This window comes from Cuculus canorus, chromosome 20 (assembly GCF_017976375.1).
Source record: "Cuculus canorus isolate bCucCan1 chromosome 20, bCucCan1.pri, whole genome shotgun sequence".
NCBI classification, from domain to species: domain Eukaryota; kingdom Metazoa; phylum Chordata; class Aves; order Cuculiformes; family Cuculidae; genus Cuculus; species Cuculus canorus.
The window spans coordinates 10,072,864-10,092,282 of NC_071420.1; the positions used below are offsets into that span (position 1 = coordinate 10,072,864).

At 41.3% G+C, this 19,419-nt stretch overlaps 1 protein-coding gene across 7 annotated transcripts in view; it reads left to right on the forward strand.

The window, feature by feature from the left end:
* Positions 1-17,480, forward strand: part of AUTS2 (activator of transcription and developmental regulator AUTS2) — a 780,406-nt gene extending 762,926 nt beyond the window's left edge. For 4 of the 7 annotated variants that reach the window (XM_054084891.1, XM_054084894.1, XM_054084893.1 and 1 more), the window contains 7 exons: positions 1,224-1,253; positions 2,243-2,314; positions 5,905-6,046; positions 6,573-6,650; positions 7,987-8,070; positions 8,957-9,179; positions 14,075-17,479. In XM_054084891.1, coding sequence (XP_053940866.1) covers positions 1,224-1,253; positions 2,243-2,314; positions 5,905-6,046; positions 6,573-6,650; positions 7,987-8,070; positions 8,957-9,179; positions 14,075-15,314 — 1,869 coding nt within the window. In that variant the 3' untranslated portion in view covers positions 15,315-17,479. Of the gene's footprint in view, positions 1-1,223; positions 1,254-2,242; positions 2,315-5,904; positions 6,047-6,572; positions 6,651-7,986; positions 8,071-8,956; positions 9,180-14,074 lie in introns of all 7 variants that reach the window. The other 3 variants (XM_054084892.1, XM_054084896.1, XM_054084897.1) reach the window with 3 other exon arrangements.
* The last annotated feature ends 1,939 nt before the right edge of the window (positions 17,481-19,419 follow it).

Consider the following 19,419-nt stretch of genomic DNA (forward strand, 5'->3'; position numbering starts at 1 on the left):
GAATGCCCATGCGTTGTTTGCGTGTTTGAATTAGTATTTGCAGTGAGGAACATCATGCAGTCATATTTTTAGCAGAGTTCCTGACAAAGGCAGTGGGGAGCCCTCCCTGAAAATCTGTGTAGTGGTATGACTTGCCTTTGAAGTACAGCAGAGCTATTTTCTTCGGCTTGTGCCAAGAAAATAGTGCCAGTAGTTTGGTTTGCTCTGAATTGGTGCTACAGTTGAGCTTTATTCAAAATGGAACTGTGGGTTGTTTTTTTTTTTTCCTTTTCTGTTTATTCCATCTAATTGAAAAGCTAACTGGAGCCTCCCATCATTAAGTCATTTGGCTTTATGCTCCCTTTCAACTTGCAGTGCAGTTTCGATTATTTCAGGATGATGTATTGTGCCATCAGTGGGTCTGCAAAGTACCTTTTACACCCATAAATCTCCTTTAGTATTGCGTTTCAAAAAAAGAAAATCCAAAACAAATGAGAAATAGCCAATAAATTGAATTTATTTTCCAGCATTAATTGATGGAGTGTGAGCAAAAAAAAGGAGAGTAAGAAAATAATCTACCCCAAAAAAACCTCAGGACACACAAACAATGAGAAAACTGGGTTTTTATACGGCTGCTGTTTGCCAACATCTGTTGCAATGTGAAAAATATTTAAGACAAAGCCAAATTGTGACAGAAGACACATCAGGCAAACAGCAGCAATGGCTCTGTGAACGAACACGTCAGGGTCGGATGCCATTGAACAGTCACTGGTTTGCAGGGGCACGGCTGAAACGCCATTCCAGCCCGTTTCATCCCAATTCGTGTGGGTTCAAGCCTGCGAAAAAGTGGCCCTGTCCACTAACTGATCTTCTCGCGAGCTGAGAAGCTTTGAAAGATGAGAACAGAAGTTTGCCCAAAGCGTAGGTCTGTGCTTTTCTTTGCAGTAGGTAACCAGCCATTTTTGTAGCATTAAATCAACAAATTAATGATGATGCCAGAGGACAGAGCGCTCTGTGTGAGGCTTGTTTGGTTGCTTGTCAACACTTAGGTACAACAGCCGTGGGGGGAGGGAGACCGGCTCAAATACAGAGGGTAAGGACTAATTATTATCTGAAAGGACTTCATTTGAAAGTAAAATGATAACATTTTAATTTCATCTCTTAATGAAGCAATACAAATTTGTTAATTAGAGCAATTGTTTGAGTGACAGGCATGTAACCGAGCTGTCATTTCTTCTTCACAGTTGACAGATCCGTTCAGGCCCATGTTGAGGGTAAGAAATCTTCTTGTGATACAGTTCGTCAAGCTCGTCTCAGTCCCCACCGGGTTAAAGCAGCAGACTAATTATAAAGCAATGCCATGTTTCATCTCGGGTGTTTTACACTGCGTTTGCTGAGCGGCGTGGTCGGTCCTTTGTGTGCACCTTGTGGTCGCTTGAGAAAAAAACACCGTTTAAGAGTTGGAAGTTTTCTGTCCTGGTGCAACGCCCTAGCGCGAATACTGGAGGTTAAATATTGATAATCCTTCTATCGCACTGGCTTACGAGGATTCCTGAAACAAGTTTGGGCTTTACTATTTACTGTGTGTTTTCAGTGTCATTCAGTATGGTACTTCCTACCCAAGTACACAAACCATTTTAGACAAAACGGTGACGGGAGGGATGCAAAGAGCCTTCCCAAGCAGTGTGAATTGACCAACCTCTAATTATCTCCGTATATTTATGAGCCAAAGTTTTGTAACTATAAATCAGCAATTACTTGAGGGAATCGGGTTCATTTTGAAACCCAGGGTGATCTTTTTCATCTTTTGGTGGAAAGGCTCATCTTAGAGCAGCAGCATATTCAGAAATGAACTCGATGTACAGTTGTGAAGCCGTCCAGCTGGCAGAGCAGCTGCTAACAACGAGACAGTTCCGTTGGGTTCAGCAACACAAGCTGCATTCTCAGCCAGTGGCATCAGATGATTGCAGAAGTGCGTAAAACCCAACTGTGGGTTTATTTGGAGAGGAGAGTTACCAGGAGCATTCCTGGATATCCAGATAAATTTCTTAGCAAGGAACAAAGTCTTTGCATTTCTGGTTTCCCAAGAGGAAGGAGGAGGAAGGCACTGGAGGGAGACCCTTTTCTTTCAGTCTTGGCATGGGGAATTCCCTAGACCAAAACGGACTGGGCTGAGAGTCGGTCAAAGTTGCTGTAGCTAGAAAAAAGCATCACAGGTTTGTGAAAGTTACTGATCCACATTGTATCCCTTCGTTTTTTCCAGAAACCTGGAAAGTGGTGTGCTATGCATGTTCACATCGCCTGGCAGATATACCATCACCAACAGAAAGTCAAGGTCAGTCTTCTGGGCATGCCTGCATTTCAGATGAGTTGCACGGTGCAAAGCTGTGAGAGAAGGAGTTTGTCTCTTGCTGTTAGCAGTTCTGTGCCTCATTAAAGTGACCGTGTGTAGCATAACCTTCTGTTTCGTAGACGTGGCATTAAAAACGGAAAGGCAGAATCTCAAAGGAATCTCTGTGATGCCACAGAGCAAGGACAGCAGATCTTTGGTGGTAACAACCAGTTTATAGCTACGAGGAGCTAATTGGGTGTGCCTGTGAGCTACGACACTGCTTTTATTTATGTCTGAGGACACAGACATATCAAGATTAATTTTTTTGTCTCGAGAGGCACGTGTATCCTATTCCTCTTATTGATGTTCACAGACAGAAGAGGGCACAGGAAGATTTCTCGTGTCCCTATGATGCTTTATCCAGTGTGGCTGCACAGGCTCCCATCGGTCTCGTTTCACATCCCATCTCCTAGCTGGGGCTTGGCACCGGCGTGTGTCTGGAATGGTCAGGCAGACACAGCCTCTCAGAAGGAGCAGTGTTATCCAGACGTTGTCTCATTGCACTGAAGGTGAAGGAGTGGAAAGCTCTTCTTTGCTATTCATGCTGTGAGACTTCAGGGGTGAGAGCCACAGCCAGTTCCAGCTCTCCTGAAACAGATGTCAAAGAGAACCAAGTAATTACTCATTTAATAGCTAGGATTTTTCAATTCTTACTTCATCTGTATTTTCATTGCACATGGATGCTGCGAAGAAGGTTTCTTTCCCTTTATAATATTTTCTCTGTACTTGTCGCTGAAAGTCTGTGTGGCTCCTGAAGTTTTCCAGTAAGTCAGGAAAGGTTGGTGTTCTTTACTGTTCCTACTTGTACTTTTAAGAGTCAATAGCTTGTGTCAGAAAGTAAAATTACCAGGGAGTCCATAGCGCTTTGCGGTCTGTGTATGCAATTGAATTATAAAAGGTAGTGCTATAAGATTATGAAGATGTTGAACAGCCAGCAAAAGCTGCAGCTAATAGAGTTTAAAAATAACCCTTTTAAACAAGGTTGACAGGTTAATTTGCTACAGAAGACATATCTTTCTTCTCTGCTTCCTTATGTTTCCCCTGCTAGTGATCTTCATTCATCTTCCCATTATCAAAAAAGACAAGATTATAGACCTCGAGTTATATGTCCTTTTTTTTATTTTATTGAAAAGGTATTTTCTTGATATGAAATTATTATTCCCATGCTATCTATGTCCTTTGAATCTTCCTTGATTTGATATTCCGAGAGAGGTCATACTGCTGTATTTATAACTTGTAGTAAATGCCATTTTCATGCAGTCATTTCTTTTGCCTAATGCTTTTCTATCTTGCATGTTAAAAATCAAGAATAAAGCACAGAAGTAGAGGCAGGGATGTTACTTGACTTTTTGAGGCTGTACTTGATAGTTTCAAGAATAATTGGGAAATGTATGTCACTGTCTTGGTTAAGTCAAAATATTAGGTATGGTTTACGGTCAGCAAGGTGAGTTGGTTTATGGCCCCGCGGGCTGCCAGCCTCCCACACGGGAACAAAGTTCTCCCCTCTGCATGCAACCGTGAAGTGTGCAATCTCTGGCTGGAGGTTCATACAGAATGATTTCTCCTTCTAGACCAAGTTTGCAAAGGTGCCTTTTCTTCTGCACAGGCTGAAGATGCTGCCTGACCTTAAAACAGGGAATAAAATAGATGCACTCAGACATTTCAAGTCGGTGTGCGGTGCCACCAGACTGCTTGTAAAGTGTGGAAGAATTGATAACTATCTGGCCTGCTTGTAATTGCTTGCAGAGGGCAAGAGGAGACAGTGAAGAAGCAGACAAGATAGGAAACTTTAAAACACAACCTTGCTGACCTCAGGAAAAATTGCATGCAGCTGTTGATGCTGTTTACCTGCCTATACATCTGCACCAAGACCCCGTTCAGACCTGCGTAACCTGCCTGCACACCAAGGGAATTCCTTAGACAAAACCAGGGTTGCCCACCAGCTCTGGGCGCAAAGCAGATTTTTGCTCATCCTTAGGCTGACCAGCGCAGTTCTGGCTGGGATTCAACAAAGAATTGATGCTCTATAATTGGCCCTCTCTCTTTTAGGAAAGGCCTTATGGCCTGATCTAACACGGCATGAAATTCAGGCAGGTGTTTACATTGATTATAGTGGGCCCTGAATTAAGATGTCACACATGTGCTGGACTTCAAATACATTTGGAAGGATTGTCATCAAGAGTGGTGCCCTCCTGAACGACAACTGGGGATAACATAAATCTGATCTGGTTTTTTGGTACTATTTTAAGGTAAACCAACACATTCAGAAATACTCTTAACACCTCCGTGATATTCCTGCTCCAGGAGATTTTTTCATTATTGGAACAGCACCGTTCATATGGCTGCAAGTAACACTTCAGCCAGTTGTCACTGCTCTGAGTAATGCCTATCCGAGGTTTATGACTTGGGTGTTAAAAAGAAGAATAAAAAGAGTTCCCAGCATGAGGATCTGTCACACTGGCTTCAACTGTGGCATTTGTATTTTCTGAACTTGTTTTCATTATTAAAGTGCTACAGTGTTACTTTCTTTAAAGACCTGACCATAACTTGGACATCGTTTCCATTGTAATAGTCTTGCAGGCCATTATCTCAAAACATGGGTAAAGCCTTTTTTTTGCCCTTCTCCCCCCTTTTTTTTCATTCTCTTAGCATCATAGACATGTTACCAGCACTTGAAAAACAGCTACTAGGCATGCACATTAACTTGGTCATAACTTTTTAATATGCATATTTATATCATTGTAATAGTCCGTACTCTGAGCTGGCACAGTATTAAATACTGATTTATAAAGCGTAAAATGCTCCAGAATTACTGTTAAGATCTACCGGTTCAGTGTAACACATTTGTAGCTCCTTTCAGCTGACTTGCACAATTAATCAACCCTCTGTGTTTAGGGAGTTCTGGCACCACAGATTATTGGGAATTTGGTTTTCCCCTTTGTTCTGGAATTTGCTGACGGGTACACTGCATTGAGTGTTTCTAGACTGCAGCTTCACACTGAAAAAGAACAGTTCAGGTGCCAGTTGACTTGTCTCTGCTTTAGCTGTTTAGGAAGGGATTCTTACAGCCGTCAGAGGGTCGCTGGCAGCTCATGCTTTCACCCAGCTTTTCACATGCTGTCCGCCTGTGCTCAGGTCCAAATGAACATTTCTCTTTGGCTTTGCTTTTGTCGTTTTAAGAGAGACGTATTCTTCCAGCTTAGCATCTGAGGCTTCTTCAAAGATCTTTTGTGTTTGCTGTTTAAGTCAGGTCCATGCTGAAATACTTTGCTCCGAGGGGAGGGATGGGAGGAAATGTGAAAACACTGTTGAAATTTGCAGTAAATGTGCATAGTGAACCTGAGATTTTCCTCTTTGTCTTAGATCCTCCTCCCAGGAAAATAGCTGTGCACCTGTGCTCAGGGTCCCAAAAACTCATTCTTGTTGAAGCGTCAGTTCGTGTGAATAAATTGCTAAACTCCTATAATTCTGAAAATGTCTTTTACTGCTATCTTTTAGGACAGTTTCTTCCAAATCTTGTTTTTATGTTTCAGAAACAGATGCAGTCTGATCCACACAAGCTGGACTTTGGCCTGAAACCTGAATTTCTGAGCAGGCCGCCAGGCCCCAGCCTTTTTGGAGCCATTCACCACCCCCATGACCTAGCCCGGCCCTCAACTCTCTTTTCCACAGCCAGTGAGTACCGAGAAGCAAATTCTCCTTGTGGCATGCCCACTAAAATGCTAATCCTTGCTGTGTTAAAAGGAAATTTCCCATATGCTTTGGCTTACGAGCTCTCTGCAAACCATTTCAGGGGCTCCTGGTGTCTATTTGATAAATAATTTAAAATTATTCTGTCTGCTTTTAAAAAAGCCCAGTCTGCTGAAATGCCAAACAGGTAATAAATGGAAGAACATTACTTCACCCAGTAACGTTCGATGCATTATGGAGGTGATGGGTTCAAAATGTGCTGTATTTTACAAGCTCTGTTTTGTTCTGAAACATTTCCCCACCCCACCCACTCTTCATTCTCTAATTGGCATCTTCTGTTTAGAAAAGCAGCTGCCGTTTGTGCAGGCTCCTGACCTGGAGCCCCTGCTCGGTGTACAGCAATCTCAGCTCATGTGAGCTGCTCTTTCAGAACTGATAGTCAAACCCAGAGCACAGTGAGTCTCTTCTGAGCTTTTGCTAGGAATTCACCCCTTTTGCTTTGTTTTGGCAGGTGGGGGTCATCCAGCCGGCACCCCTTTCGGCCCACCACCTCACCACAGCAACTTTCTCAACCCAGCTGCTCACTTAGGTAAGTTCCCCTTGCAACGACCAGTGAAGTCAACTGAGAAGTAGTACATATTGACCATTGAGACCATTACAGGATGCGCACTGGAGACTCTTTGAGTGTCCTACCTACTTAACAAATTGTGCATTTTAGCCATTACCCAAGCTGTGATTCCAAATACACAACACTATCACTGACAGCAGGTTTGGAAATGCTTCTGAAAACGTGGCCGTTAGAGGAGCTGGTTAGGTTTCACATGTAGTCATGTTTATAAGCAGTCAAAAACAAGGCCTTAAAGATAGGGCTTCATTTCCTGGAGGTGTTTCTTTTCCTCAGTTGTATTAGATGTCTGCTTTTCTATTTAAGTGAGTGTGAAATATATCCTTAAAATTTTATTATCTGGCCTCACGTGTCTGTTAAGGAAAATTAGTGAATACGCATTCACAAAGGGAACCATCCAAGTTTCTAAATGTTGTTATTTCCCTTTTAACTTACTGGTGTTGCAGTAAGGTCGTCCGCTGCCTCTGGGAGCATCAGAGATCAAGACTGTAAATTGGCATTTTATTTTGCATAGGGAAGGATTCGGGAGGGTCAGCAGATGGACACAGCACACTCACGGTGCAGGTTTACCATTCTGCACTTAGCTGCCTAGAGAAACTGCTAGGCTTGGTCTTCCTTTTTCCTGTGCTGATATTTATCAGAAGTAGATTCATCAAAATCATTAAACTTGTCTGAAGTAATGTGAGAGGAGGATTTGCTTCCTATGATTGACTTATACTCTGTATGCATTAACTACTACAAAAAATTATTCCAGTCCATGCTGGTTTTTCATACCATTTTAGCAATAAATATCAAGAGCATTACAAAACGTTCAGGTCAGCATGACATAGCAGTATAATAGGACATTAGTTATATCCTGTTTAGGAGATGTGGCCTGAAGGTGTTCTGGAGCACAGTTGCTAGATTTAATAATAGTCTTGCTAGCCAGGGACATTCCCTCAGAAAAACTGTGGAATTTCATTGGAAGACACTAAAAGGAAGTAAGAATGGAGGTGTTTGCAGGTTTTAAACAAAGCAGCTACTTGTGCAGAAGTAAAGGCCAATATTTTACATCTTGGTTAACTTTGGAGAGGAAGTTTTTCTAGTAAGGTCATCCCACGCATGCGGTCATTGGAAAAACAAATGGGTTTTGTGTCCCGCCTCATCACAACCACTGCTGCATTGCACGAGGATGAAGTTCAACTACTGATGGGCACAGGTTGAGGTTTGATGCAGTCGTGATGCAGCTGGATGACACACTAATGCTTTATCGTAATTACCAACACGCTGGTGAGTTTCAGCTGTTTCTGTTGGTTTGCAGAGCCTTTCAATCGGCCGGCTTCCTTCAGCGGTCTCACTGCGGTGGGTAGCAATGCCTTCGGGGGACTCGGGAACCCGACAGTTAGTGAGTAACCTCTTTGTTTATGAATTCTCGTTTGCTGTGTAATGTGGGATATTGAGTGATGGTGGCCATTTGCTGTCTTTTTTTTACCCATTGCTTAGACCACATAGCGCTAAGAGATGAGAATTTGAAAAGCGACCTTTTTTTGCTGAAATAACAGCATTTTTTCGTAAATTATTTTCTATTGGTTACTTAATAGTTTGGGTTCGACATAGTGCTAAATGCCACCATTGCATTGTTCAGTAAAAACAAAAATAGAACTTATAAGAATAAGCAGTTCATGACATTTCTTACGGGTTTGTTGCGTGTTCAAAAGTAGTCAATGTGTGCAGCATCCCTTGCTGTGGATGGAACATTTTTTTGCCTTTCTCACAGTAATCCAGGACATGTGCCTGGGAAAGATCACTAAACCTGCATTGATTTGTCCAGGACCATCAACATTTCTCTAGATTTGGCCAGTCACAAAAGATCATCCTTTTAAAAATCACTCTTTCTCCATACTTCAGATCTGGCATGGTTTTGGTCACGTATTTTTTTTACTTTGGTTCAGGATCAAATGCAACCAGTGTACATAGTCCATGTAATGGTCATTTCCTGACGTCCCCAAAGTATTTGGAATAAGGATCATTGTCACTTTTATCTTTCTACCTCATCCCCTGTCAATTTTATCCACAGCATTTCCCTTTCCAATTAAAACAGCTGTCAGATGCCTGCCCATTTTTAGGAATGAGACCCTCTAATGAATCTCTGTTAATTTCCTTTCCTTTTCCAGCTCCCAATAATATGTATTCATTTTAACTCTGAGTGCTGTAAAAGTTTTTTTGGTAAGTACCTTCACTAGAGCATACCTTTTTCTTAAACCTTTTTGTTTTCCACTTCACCATTTCAGCACCCAACTCAATGTTCGGCCACAAGGATGGCCCCAGTATGCAGAGCTTTAGCAACCCTCACGAGCCCTGGAACCGACTGCACCGAACTCCTCCTTCGTTCCCGACCCCTCCGCCCTGGCTGAAGCCAGGAGAGCTGGAGCGCAGTTCATCTGCTGCAGCTCATGACAGAGATAGAGATGTAGATAAACGAGACTCATCTGTTAGTAAAGATGACAAAGAAAGGTACGAAAGAACACTTCCAAGAATTGTCTAGTTCAAAGCTTGGGGCTCCGTTCCGCTTTTAACCCTTCCCAGCCTGGCACATTGTTAAACCAGAGCTTCTGTAGAGGGCACCTGGAGAGCTGACACCGTTGCTGCCTACGACGCGAGGCCCTGCAGAAGATGCAGGTTTCTAAGTCAGGTGTTTCCTACTGCCTCTGTTTCTCTTCTCACCAAGCGCTGCGCTTCATCAGAAGGAGCTTTGCTGGAGCAGAGTTCAGGCAGTGTAAAGTGAGAACAGAATCAGACCCACACGTTCTGTTACCTCGTGGGTCACATTTAGGTCTTTTGAAGACTTAATATGTAGATAGGTGCCTGACAGGATGAAAAAGGGGATTATAAAGTCCGTAGTCAGACACGTATCTGCTCCTTCGAATACTTAAATAACTTCCTAAATCAGACCTCGTCTGTAAAACAAATATCCCTCCCTCCTCAAAAAAAGAACCGACCAGATGGGCTGCTGATAAAGCTGTAAAATGATAATACTATAATATGCACCGGGTATGTCATGGTCCAATACCACAGTAAGATTCAGTGCATGCAGTTCATTAAATCAACCTTAATTCCCCTCCAAAAAGCCCCCCACACGTGCACTGCTGTTACACATTCAAGCACAGTTTTTATTCAGTGTTTTACTTGGACTTGCATGCTAACATGTCCAGGCTGGGAAGGGTTAATGAAAAGTAAAACCTGGTCATATTTTTTTTGTCAGGACTGTTCCCGTTATACAGTTAACTCAGTAACAATTCCTCTTAACATTTAAGTGCCAAATTATAAGAATTTGCCATTCAGCAAGTGTCATGCCTTCCTTGAAAAATGTAGAGAGGCTGATTTCAGCTTTTTCAGTTGTGGCTTAATGGCTTTCCTGTTAAGTTTGCACATTATTTTACTACATAATGGCTATTTGTTTCTAATCTTTTAACTTGAGAGAATATTTAGGAGATGTGCTTTTCTGACTTCTCTGTCACTAACCCAAATATAGGCATTAGTAGCCTTTTCTAAAAGAAGTTATGCTAACACATTAGATATTCTAAAAATACATTTAAGAGCTTTTCTGTGTTATTGTAAAAATGTGAAGAGCAAGTCAAACTACAGGTCTTTTCACCTACATTTTCCATTTGGAATATTTTCTGTTTGGTAGCATAGCTTCATTATTTTCATGTCTGGTGGTAACGCTTCAAAATAAATTGCTGTTACAAATTGGGGATTCTGTCCTGCAAAATGCTTAAGCATGTGAGTAACTGTACTGGCTTGAATGGCAAAGCATTTTAGTTCCTAATGATATGGGTAGTCTTCAGAATTATGTGATTATTTCAGTTGCTGGTTTGTCGTTTTCTTATGAAGTGTTCCTGCTGAAGAAAATCCCTTTCAGATATACATTCCTTGCAAGCTGCTTTTGCATTGCCTGAACTCCATATCATAGCTCAGAACGTATTTATTTTCAATAATTTGAGAGCTTAAAAGTAAGCTTCATTCATACTTCACATTTCTGCACAAGTATGGCTACCAGTTTAGAACAGTGATGTTTTTGCTGATTTAGTGTTGCTGTGCATCCATCTGCGTGGGTTTGAAGAGTTCTACTTTGCAGCATGCTCACACTGTTGCCTGTACTGCTGAGAATCCTTTCCCAGAGACGTGCTCCCTATTTAGAGAATGTCTGGAGTCCTTTGTGAGCCTCTCATAGCTATTCTTTTATCGTCAGTGGCCCCCAGCAGCATGAGGATTTAGCCCTACTTTCTAGTTGAGGTCCAAATCTCTGTTACTTATTTTAAACTAATTTGCCCAAAGAAGAACTGTGAATCACATCCAGAGATATGATTTCGTCTCAAAATCATCCTGTCACCCAGGGTCTAACTTTTGGCTGTCCAGCCAACAGCATTCATCTAGACATTTTCTGTTATCAGTAGGAAAGTACCTCAGAGGTACCTCTTAGCTGGGCTTTTCCCATCAAAGACTGATGTTAGGGAGGGGTGCAGTGAGTAACTGGTGGCTCTCCTTGGATAAGCCGTGTAGCCAGTGTACCACAGTCCCCTCTCAGCTACATTGGGATAAGGTAAATCCCTCGCAATAGCTTAGATAATATGAAATGACAACCTTGAACCTTTCCCAGGTGTAGAGCTGGCTGGGGAGTTACACTGCAGTGTCCTGACATGGTGCTTACTTTTTCCTGGTATGTTGTTTGCAATCATGGATTTTGATTTATTTTAAGGACTTTGTTACTCCAGCCCATTTTTAGAAAAAAATTGCTAAAAGTAGCTATTGTAAGAAAGAGGATTTGTTCCTTCTCCATGTTATTTTGTTTAAAAGATGTCGCTGAGCAATTCCACTCTAATAGTGACACTTAAGTGTAAGGAGCATTAAGAAAGACCCCCGAGAATCTATTGATCTTTTTATCAACGTAAATGAAGCAAAGTACTTGGCATAAGATACCCAGTATCTTTCAGTGTAGCATACAGCCTCAAAACATACCCTACTTCTTAATAAGTTCATTTGAGAACAGGATCTTAATTTTCTTCTTTGTGAAGACAGAGGCCTGGGCCTGTTCCCATATTATTAACCTAAGGAGCCTCCTTAGGTTATTATTATTCCCTCCCTGACCTCTAAACTATGTGTAGTTCACTTAAGGGAGCTATATAATCGATAGGCTCTTGAGATAATACCATCACTGTAATTGATAACATTGGCAAAGGAGTCTGTTATTTTGGTTGCACGTATATTTTGCTTTAGTCAGAGAAAATACCTGTTATTTTCTCTAAATTTCAAGCATAGTTTAAAATACATCAGTTACATAGATTAAATACAAGCAAAAGGACTCAAATGAGCTTTTCTAATGAAACAGAACAATTCAGGTTGCCCTCTGAACTAGTCCTGTGAGCAAAATAAGTAAAACAGTAGGTATTGCAGAATCCACAAACCAAGGCTTGCCCAGCAAAGTAAAAGAATCAGGCCTGCACATTGAGAAGCCTTCACTGGAGCGACTTGATGTGATCTCACTTTGTACAAATCTGGAAACATTTACATCAAATGTCCGGGCATTTGGTGGAAACCAAGAGGAGGGAAATTGGAGCCAGGGCACAATTCCCAGGCTGTTTAGGGGACAGTCAATCAAAGCAGAACCTGATACCAAGGAGGTAATTGGTAGTCAGTGGAGACCAGGCAATTCGGATATCAACTGCTCCAACTCACAGATGTTTTCTAACAGTCACACTCTGGGCTCTCAGGTCTCTCAGACATGGCCCACAAAATGACAGTTTCAACAGTTCAGTCTAGACAGAGCAAGAGATGCATCTGGCAGAGTTAATGAGTTCCCTCTCCAAAGATGATTTTTCCATATTTGCTGCAAGTTTACCACCCAAAAGTACCTACAGTTACAAATCTTATGCTCCACAAAAACATAGGTAGCAGAAATTGTGTAGGTGAAGGAGGAAGTGTCCGCTTCTCAGTCACACTCTGAGTTGCCCTTCAGCCAGCCAGTACTGTGCGTCCTGTCTAGAGTAAGTTTCAACCGCTTGTCCTTATCGAAGCATGTTCAAGTTACACTTTGCTAAGCAGAGACTGCAGCACCCAAAGACAAACACTGTAAACTGCAGCTGGTTAGGACTACGGAGGGCCTCACTGCTTGTCAGTCACTCCGCAGGGAACAGTTTCCATGCTCAGTAAAGAGCACATGTCCCAACACTGAATTTCTGGAGCTGTCTTTATGGAGAGACTCCAACTCGGAGATCAGTTGAAATTAGTGAGAGGTTAAAATCATTGGAACTGCGGAATTAGATTTACCTTATGAATTTGATTCACTTTAAATAGGAAAGCTTTTCCATTTAGGGTTGCCCATAACAACTCCTGGTCACCACTGCTTCCAGAAAATAGTTGGTACGAGATCCATTCATATATTGAGGTTTCTGTCCACTGCCAGACAATAATTCTCTACTCTTTTGTGCAACATAAATAGGTTCAAAAGATGGAATGAATTTACAGTATTTGGAGACTTCCTAGCATTGGCAGAGAGATGCATTGGCTCTCTCCCTGCTCTGCTGCTCTATCCTAGAAATGGGAAAGGGGTGGTAATCTAGAGAGCAACTTACTCCAAGGAGATGATGTTTTCAGAGCTAGCCTGAATGAAGAGTGTGCAAGGGAGACCACTCTCTGCTGAGGCAGTCAACATGTAACCTCTGTGATGGCCACCTCTATTAGGACTCCTGCACTGAGGTTCCTCGTACATAGAGCAGTGCCTGCCTGGCCAGAGAGGTGGATTGTCAGCACTGTCTCAAGAGGTTTCTGTTTTCAATTTAAGGATGAAATTGAATTGTGAGAAGTAAATCGAAAATCTAGAAGACTGAAGAGAATAGAGATAAGACATTAGTAATGTACTTAGGTCTAGATTGTTTTTTCCAATCAGCTGAACAAAATGTTGTCTATTTTCCCAATTGTGTTCTTAATAGAAGAAGCAGGTAAAACCATGTAATTTGGATTTAACTGCCTCACTTTCTTTGGATGAAATTAGTATGTTTTTATTTCTCTCTCTCTTCTTCACAAACAATTAAGGCTTTTGTCTTAGAAATATGTCTACTAGAGCTACATTCCTTTGGGAGCCTTCTACGGACTTCGGTGTTAGAAATTGCAATCAGAACATCCACAAAGCAGCATCAGGGATCTTCTTCTAGGCTGAGATAATAGAATAGGCACAGGATAGAGGTGGAATATTCTTCTGGTCCTTTGGATGTGCAAAAGGAACAGTGCATTTACTGGGGCATGTTACTAGCTTTCTGCAATGCAACAAGTATTAAGGCAGACACCCTGGAGGCTTTGTTCTAGTTGCAGAGTTTCTCATGCCTTCATTTTTACGCTTCTCTTTCTTCTAGGGAGAGCATTGAGAAAAGACACTCCAGCCATCCTTCGCCAGCACCTATCCATCCAGTTAACTCCCTCGGACATAATCGCAGCTCAAATGAGCAGATCAGGAGCCATCTGAATCCCGAGGTTCGAGAAAAAGAGAAACCCAAAGAACGAGAGAGGGATCACTCCGAATCTCGGAAGGAAATTAATGTTGAAGAGCACAAGGTGAAGGACAACTATATTTCAGAGAAAGAAGGCCTGAGTCATGAAAGTCGAGTGGTGGAAGAGTCTAAGCAAATGTCTAGGGTTCCTTCACCCTATGCTAGGCCCCCCGTTGTGGAGAGTACCAGGCCTAATAGTACTTCAAACCGTGAGGCAGAGAGGAAGAATGAGCCGGCATACGATAATCCGAAGAAAAGCAATGAAGTCAAAGTGAAGGAGGAGCGGAAGGAAGACCATGATGTTCAACCTGAGGTACCTCAGACTCACAGGTCATCTGATCAGCCACCGCCTATATCAACATCTAACGTCCATCCAAGTCCTTTAGTGTCTATGCCCATGACTGTAGGTGTAACCGGGATACATCACATGAACAGCATCAGTGGTCTGGATAGGACTCGCATGATGACCCCTTTTATGGGAATTAGCCCAATTCCTGGTGGAGAACGTTTCCCCTATCCTTCTTTCCACTGGGATCCAATGAGAGATGCCTTGAGAGATCCTTACAGAGAGCTAGATATTCATCGGAGAGACCCCCTGGGCAGAGACTTTTTGCTAAGAAATGACCCCCTTCATCGTCTTTCTACGCCAAGATTATATGAAGCAGACAGGTCATTCAGGGATCGGGAACCTCACGACTACAATCACCACCACCATCACCACCACCCCCTCTCTGTTGACCCTCGACGTGAGCATGAGAGGGGCAACCACCTGGATGACAGGGAGCGGTTGCAGATGCTGAGAGAGGACTACGAACACGCACGCCTGCACTCGGTTCACCCTGCCGCCTTGGATGGGCACCTGCCTCACCCAAGCCTAATCACGCCAGGACTTCCTAGCATGCACTACCCCAGAGTCAGTCCCCCGACGGGACACCAGAATGGCATCCTCAATAAAACTCCCCCCACAGCAGCTCTCAGTGCCCCTCCACCTCTTATTTCTACTCTGGGACCTCGGCCTGGGTCTCCCAGAAGGACTACTCCTCTGTCGACAGAGATGAGAGAGAGGCCTCCTTCTCACACCCTTAAGGACATTGAAGCTCGATAAGCAGTGAGACTAAACAAAAACCAGAGAAAGAGGGACAGAACATTGTACATGAACATAATATAAAGACCTTCTTACTAGTCATTGATACAGACTGGGGATGTGACCCACTGTACAATATGTATAGATCTGAGTGCAAAGATTTTCAAATGGTTTTTTTGTATATTATATGTTGAAATTTTCCAGATCTTTTAGCCAAGTCCATATGTTCCTCGTGTCTCCTACTCTATTTTATTTCTAGTTTAAAAATTTCAAACTTTTAACTGAAGAACATGACGTTAATCTGACTGATTTGACTAGAAACAACCCACCACCAATGTCAACCATGCAAAGCTATTTCAGACCAGAAGTGAAGACAATTGTAGATATTTATGTAAAAAGATTGCTTCATGGATTAATGGTTCATATATGCAAAAAGGGTAAGATGAAAGCTTTACTTTGTACAAATGTAAATAGATAAAATTAAGTAACATAATACATTAATACTTCTTAAACTGTGCTATTTGCAAACTTAATATTGATCAACACAGTCTGCTTATGCTGTGTTACATATATTGTTATAGACAGCTAAACCCCTTCAACTATGCAATGAATTCTAAGGCTTTTCACAAAAGCCTTTATAACTCAAAGGAGCCTTTTCAACACACAACATAATTAAAGTCATATTTTCCCTGAACAAGCTAGTCTATAATAGAAACGTCTTTCTCTTGCTTGTTTTGATGAAGAAACAGCCCATTAGAAGCGTAGTTTTCTGTCTGAACCCCTGCATCAAGATGCTGATGTAACCGTAGCTCATGTGTTCCTTGGAATATGTCAGGGTTAGCGATCTCTAATCACTGATGCTGTAGTCAAGACAGATTGGTTTTCAGACACATTAATCTGGGTTAAACAGAGAAATAATCAAATACTGGGTATTTTCCAGAACTTCATCACTTAACATGTCAAATTTACTTTTGGAAGAACATCTGCTTACAGCCATTCTTGTCTGGTTTTATTGCCAGTGTGTCGTTTTGCTCTGTACACACACTTTTTTTTGGTTAAGTGGTTTTTAGCTACATTGAAACAAATCCTACAAGAAAGCTAATACTTTTCTAAATGATGGATATGTTTTCACTGTGGATCAGTAGTTTAATTAATGAACTCCGATGCAGATTTCATAATGCAATTTCTTGTATTTCAGTTGGTAATAAAGTCTGTGAATAGTTAACAGGTCAGCCTTGTTGTTCCCTAGTCATAGAAGACATGAAATAACATGAAGAACGTGGTCCTTTTTAAAAATATGCATCAACCTTCTGAAACCTGTCTTTTCATAACACACTTTTTTATAACGCGTTAAGTTTCTTGTCTAAATATTTGGAGAGAATATGACTTTATCAGAGAGAATTCAATATCTTGTCTACTGGACTGTAAAATATATGTATGAAATAAAATTAGTTCCATTGGTCTTCTAGTGTATTAAAGTGCTATCTGAAGTTGTTACCCTGTTTTGGCAAAAAAAAAAAAGAAAAAAAAAAAGAAAAAAGTTAACTACAGACAGTTGTTTCTAATGATCAGAGATCTATTTTAGTAGTCAACTGAAGGTTTAGTTGTGAGCTTCAGATTTTGTGAACTCCAGATGTTGTGCAGTGTTTTGGTTTTTTTTAAGAACAAAAGGAAAAATACAAAAAAACCCCAATCCTGAAGAATATGTACACTGGAACCGTAGTGGTAGTTTTCAGTATTGTAAAGAGATTGTTATATACGAACCTTTTTGCTGTTTATCCTGTATGTAATAAAGTCCTTTCTAGATCCTATGTGAAAAGAAAAGTGAAGCGGCTCTCAATCTTCAGCATGTTTCCTCATCAGCAAAGACTTGTGTAATGTAAATTGTGCCATGTTATTAAAAAATGTGAACTAAACTGCTAGGCGCTTCTTTGTGTGGAGTACCCCATCGCTGCTATGGGGAAGGAATACTTTTTTCCCCAAGAGTGGGTTTTTCTTCAGAAGAAATAGCTTTAAAACTGTTAAGGAAATGGCAAGCTATTATTATAAGCCATCTAATTAAAACTATGATAGCAATCAGGAAAAAAGGAACAAAACAGAGACCAAACCCTTGGCTTGTCTAGATTCTTTATATAGTGAGACCATACTTACATCAGCTTTCAACTGACCAGCTGGTCTTTCAGGATAGTCCCATACTTAAGTACATGACTGTGTGCAAGCCCTTCTGTGAATTTGTGCAGTTCCGCACAAGCCAAGGGTGTTTCACCGGTTTTCATCAGCTAAGGAGATGACTATTGGTTACTGTAAACTATTTCTACTTAAATACCTCTCCAATCTCTTGAAAATTCTTTAGTTCTTCATAGTACAGCTTTCATGGTGCCGTTTATTGAAATAAAAATAATTAGCTCCTTGTGATACGTGATTTCCAGAAGGGTGTTTTAGTTTGGGGTTTGGTTTTGGTTTGGTTTTTACAAGCCTGTTGCAAACACTTCAGAAACTTATCCAAGTTACTTCAGCAGAGGTAACTTGTCACACTGAAATTTGCTTTCTTAAGCGAGACTTGAGAAATCTTTCTTTTCCCTCAGTAATAGTAAATTTTTTTTTGTAAGCAATTAAATCTTTGCAGTCATACACTGAGGTTTGGTTTGGTTTCTCTCTCCAGCCTTGTAGCATTTCTGCCTGTATTCCACTCATTCCTATAAAAATCTGATGGAAGTGAATTTCCCTGAATTTGGACAGTATAACTAAGAGAAAAGTATAGCTCGATGTCTTTTTTTAAAATCCAATTGTGTGTGAACTGTGCAGAATGCACCATAGCAGCATAGTGTGAAAGAGCTTTTATTTTTTTTCAGTAAGGGACCCTTTTCTGAGTCTTCTGGATGCACATCATTAAAAAACTTGAAGTTTCTGAAGGAAGCCAGTTCCAGATGGCTGTAGGAGGATGAAAACCACTGGAGCAATCTCGCACAGATACTGTGAGGGGCCCCATGAGAGGAGGCCTAATGAGAGCATCATCTTCCAGGCTTGTGTCAGAGCATCTCAGTAGGAGTCCTAACAGCTTTGTCAGTGTTTTAAGGAGAAGAAATGTGGTATCTGATTGTGCAGACTATGATCCCTTTCCTCCCAGGTGCTGAGCATACTCCTGCTGATAGTCCTTAATTCCCAATCAAGCCAATGAACCGTAACACTCGGAGTCCCAGAGAGCATTGATGCATTTCACTTCCTTTGAATCGAATACCATTTAAGTGGCACTATGCCTTTGAAGATCTGGGTGTCAGGTCTTGTTATAAGCACGGTGATGCTCAGAGGAATACACCTGAAAGGTATTGTAAGAGATGAAACCAGGTTTTTAATGCTTTTAAACTTGTTTCAGATTAATTCATTGGGTTTTGAAAGTTTGGTACAGGGCTCTTGGCTTGCAGGTGTAGACAATCCTTTTAGCAGGGTTTTCCATTCAAGACACTTATCTTAAATCTATTTTGTAATTGCTAATATTTAGGAAATGAAGTTTGTTTAAAGCTCATGCCAGATACCACCTGTAGGAATGAGATGAGTCATAAGGGTATTACTTTATAGAGTGTGAGAGATCTGGATCACAGAAAACTCAGAGCTACTGTGCTTACCACACCCAAGCGTTGTGCTTTATGGCTCCCATCTTGCCATGCTCCAACTAGTTTTCTACTTAGCAGCTTCCCATCACCAGCTGAGATGCCAACTAAAGCAGTGTATAGTGATTCTTTAAAAGCAGTCATAAAATTTGTTCCCTGATACAATGTTCACTTTATGCTGCACTTTGTCCATCCTTTTTTTATCTTTCTGTCTTATTTATCTTGTCTTACTAAATGCCTAGCTCTATCCTGATTTTCTGCTATTCATGCCTTGCTGATAATCTACCTTTTTACCAGTCATGCTCTCTTTTGTAGCACACTGTTCTAGGCAGTAATAAGCACTGCAGACAATTTTTTCTCAGAGCCATAGACACTGTTTATTTTTGTTCCTTTTTTCCTTTGTCTGTATGAACTCATGAAAATTTGTAGTCTTTGCTGGACTGGAAGTTAGGCAAGTGGAGGTTGGAGAGGATTTTACTGAAAGTATTTTCATTTGCTGTGGCTGTGCCTTGTTAAGT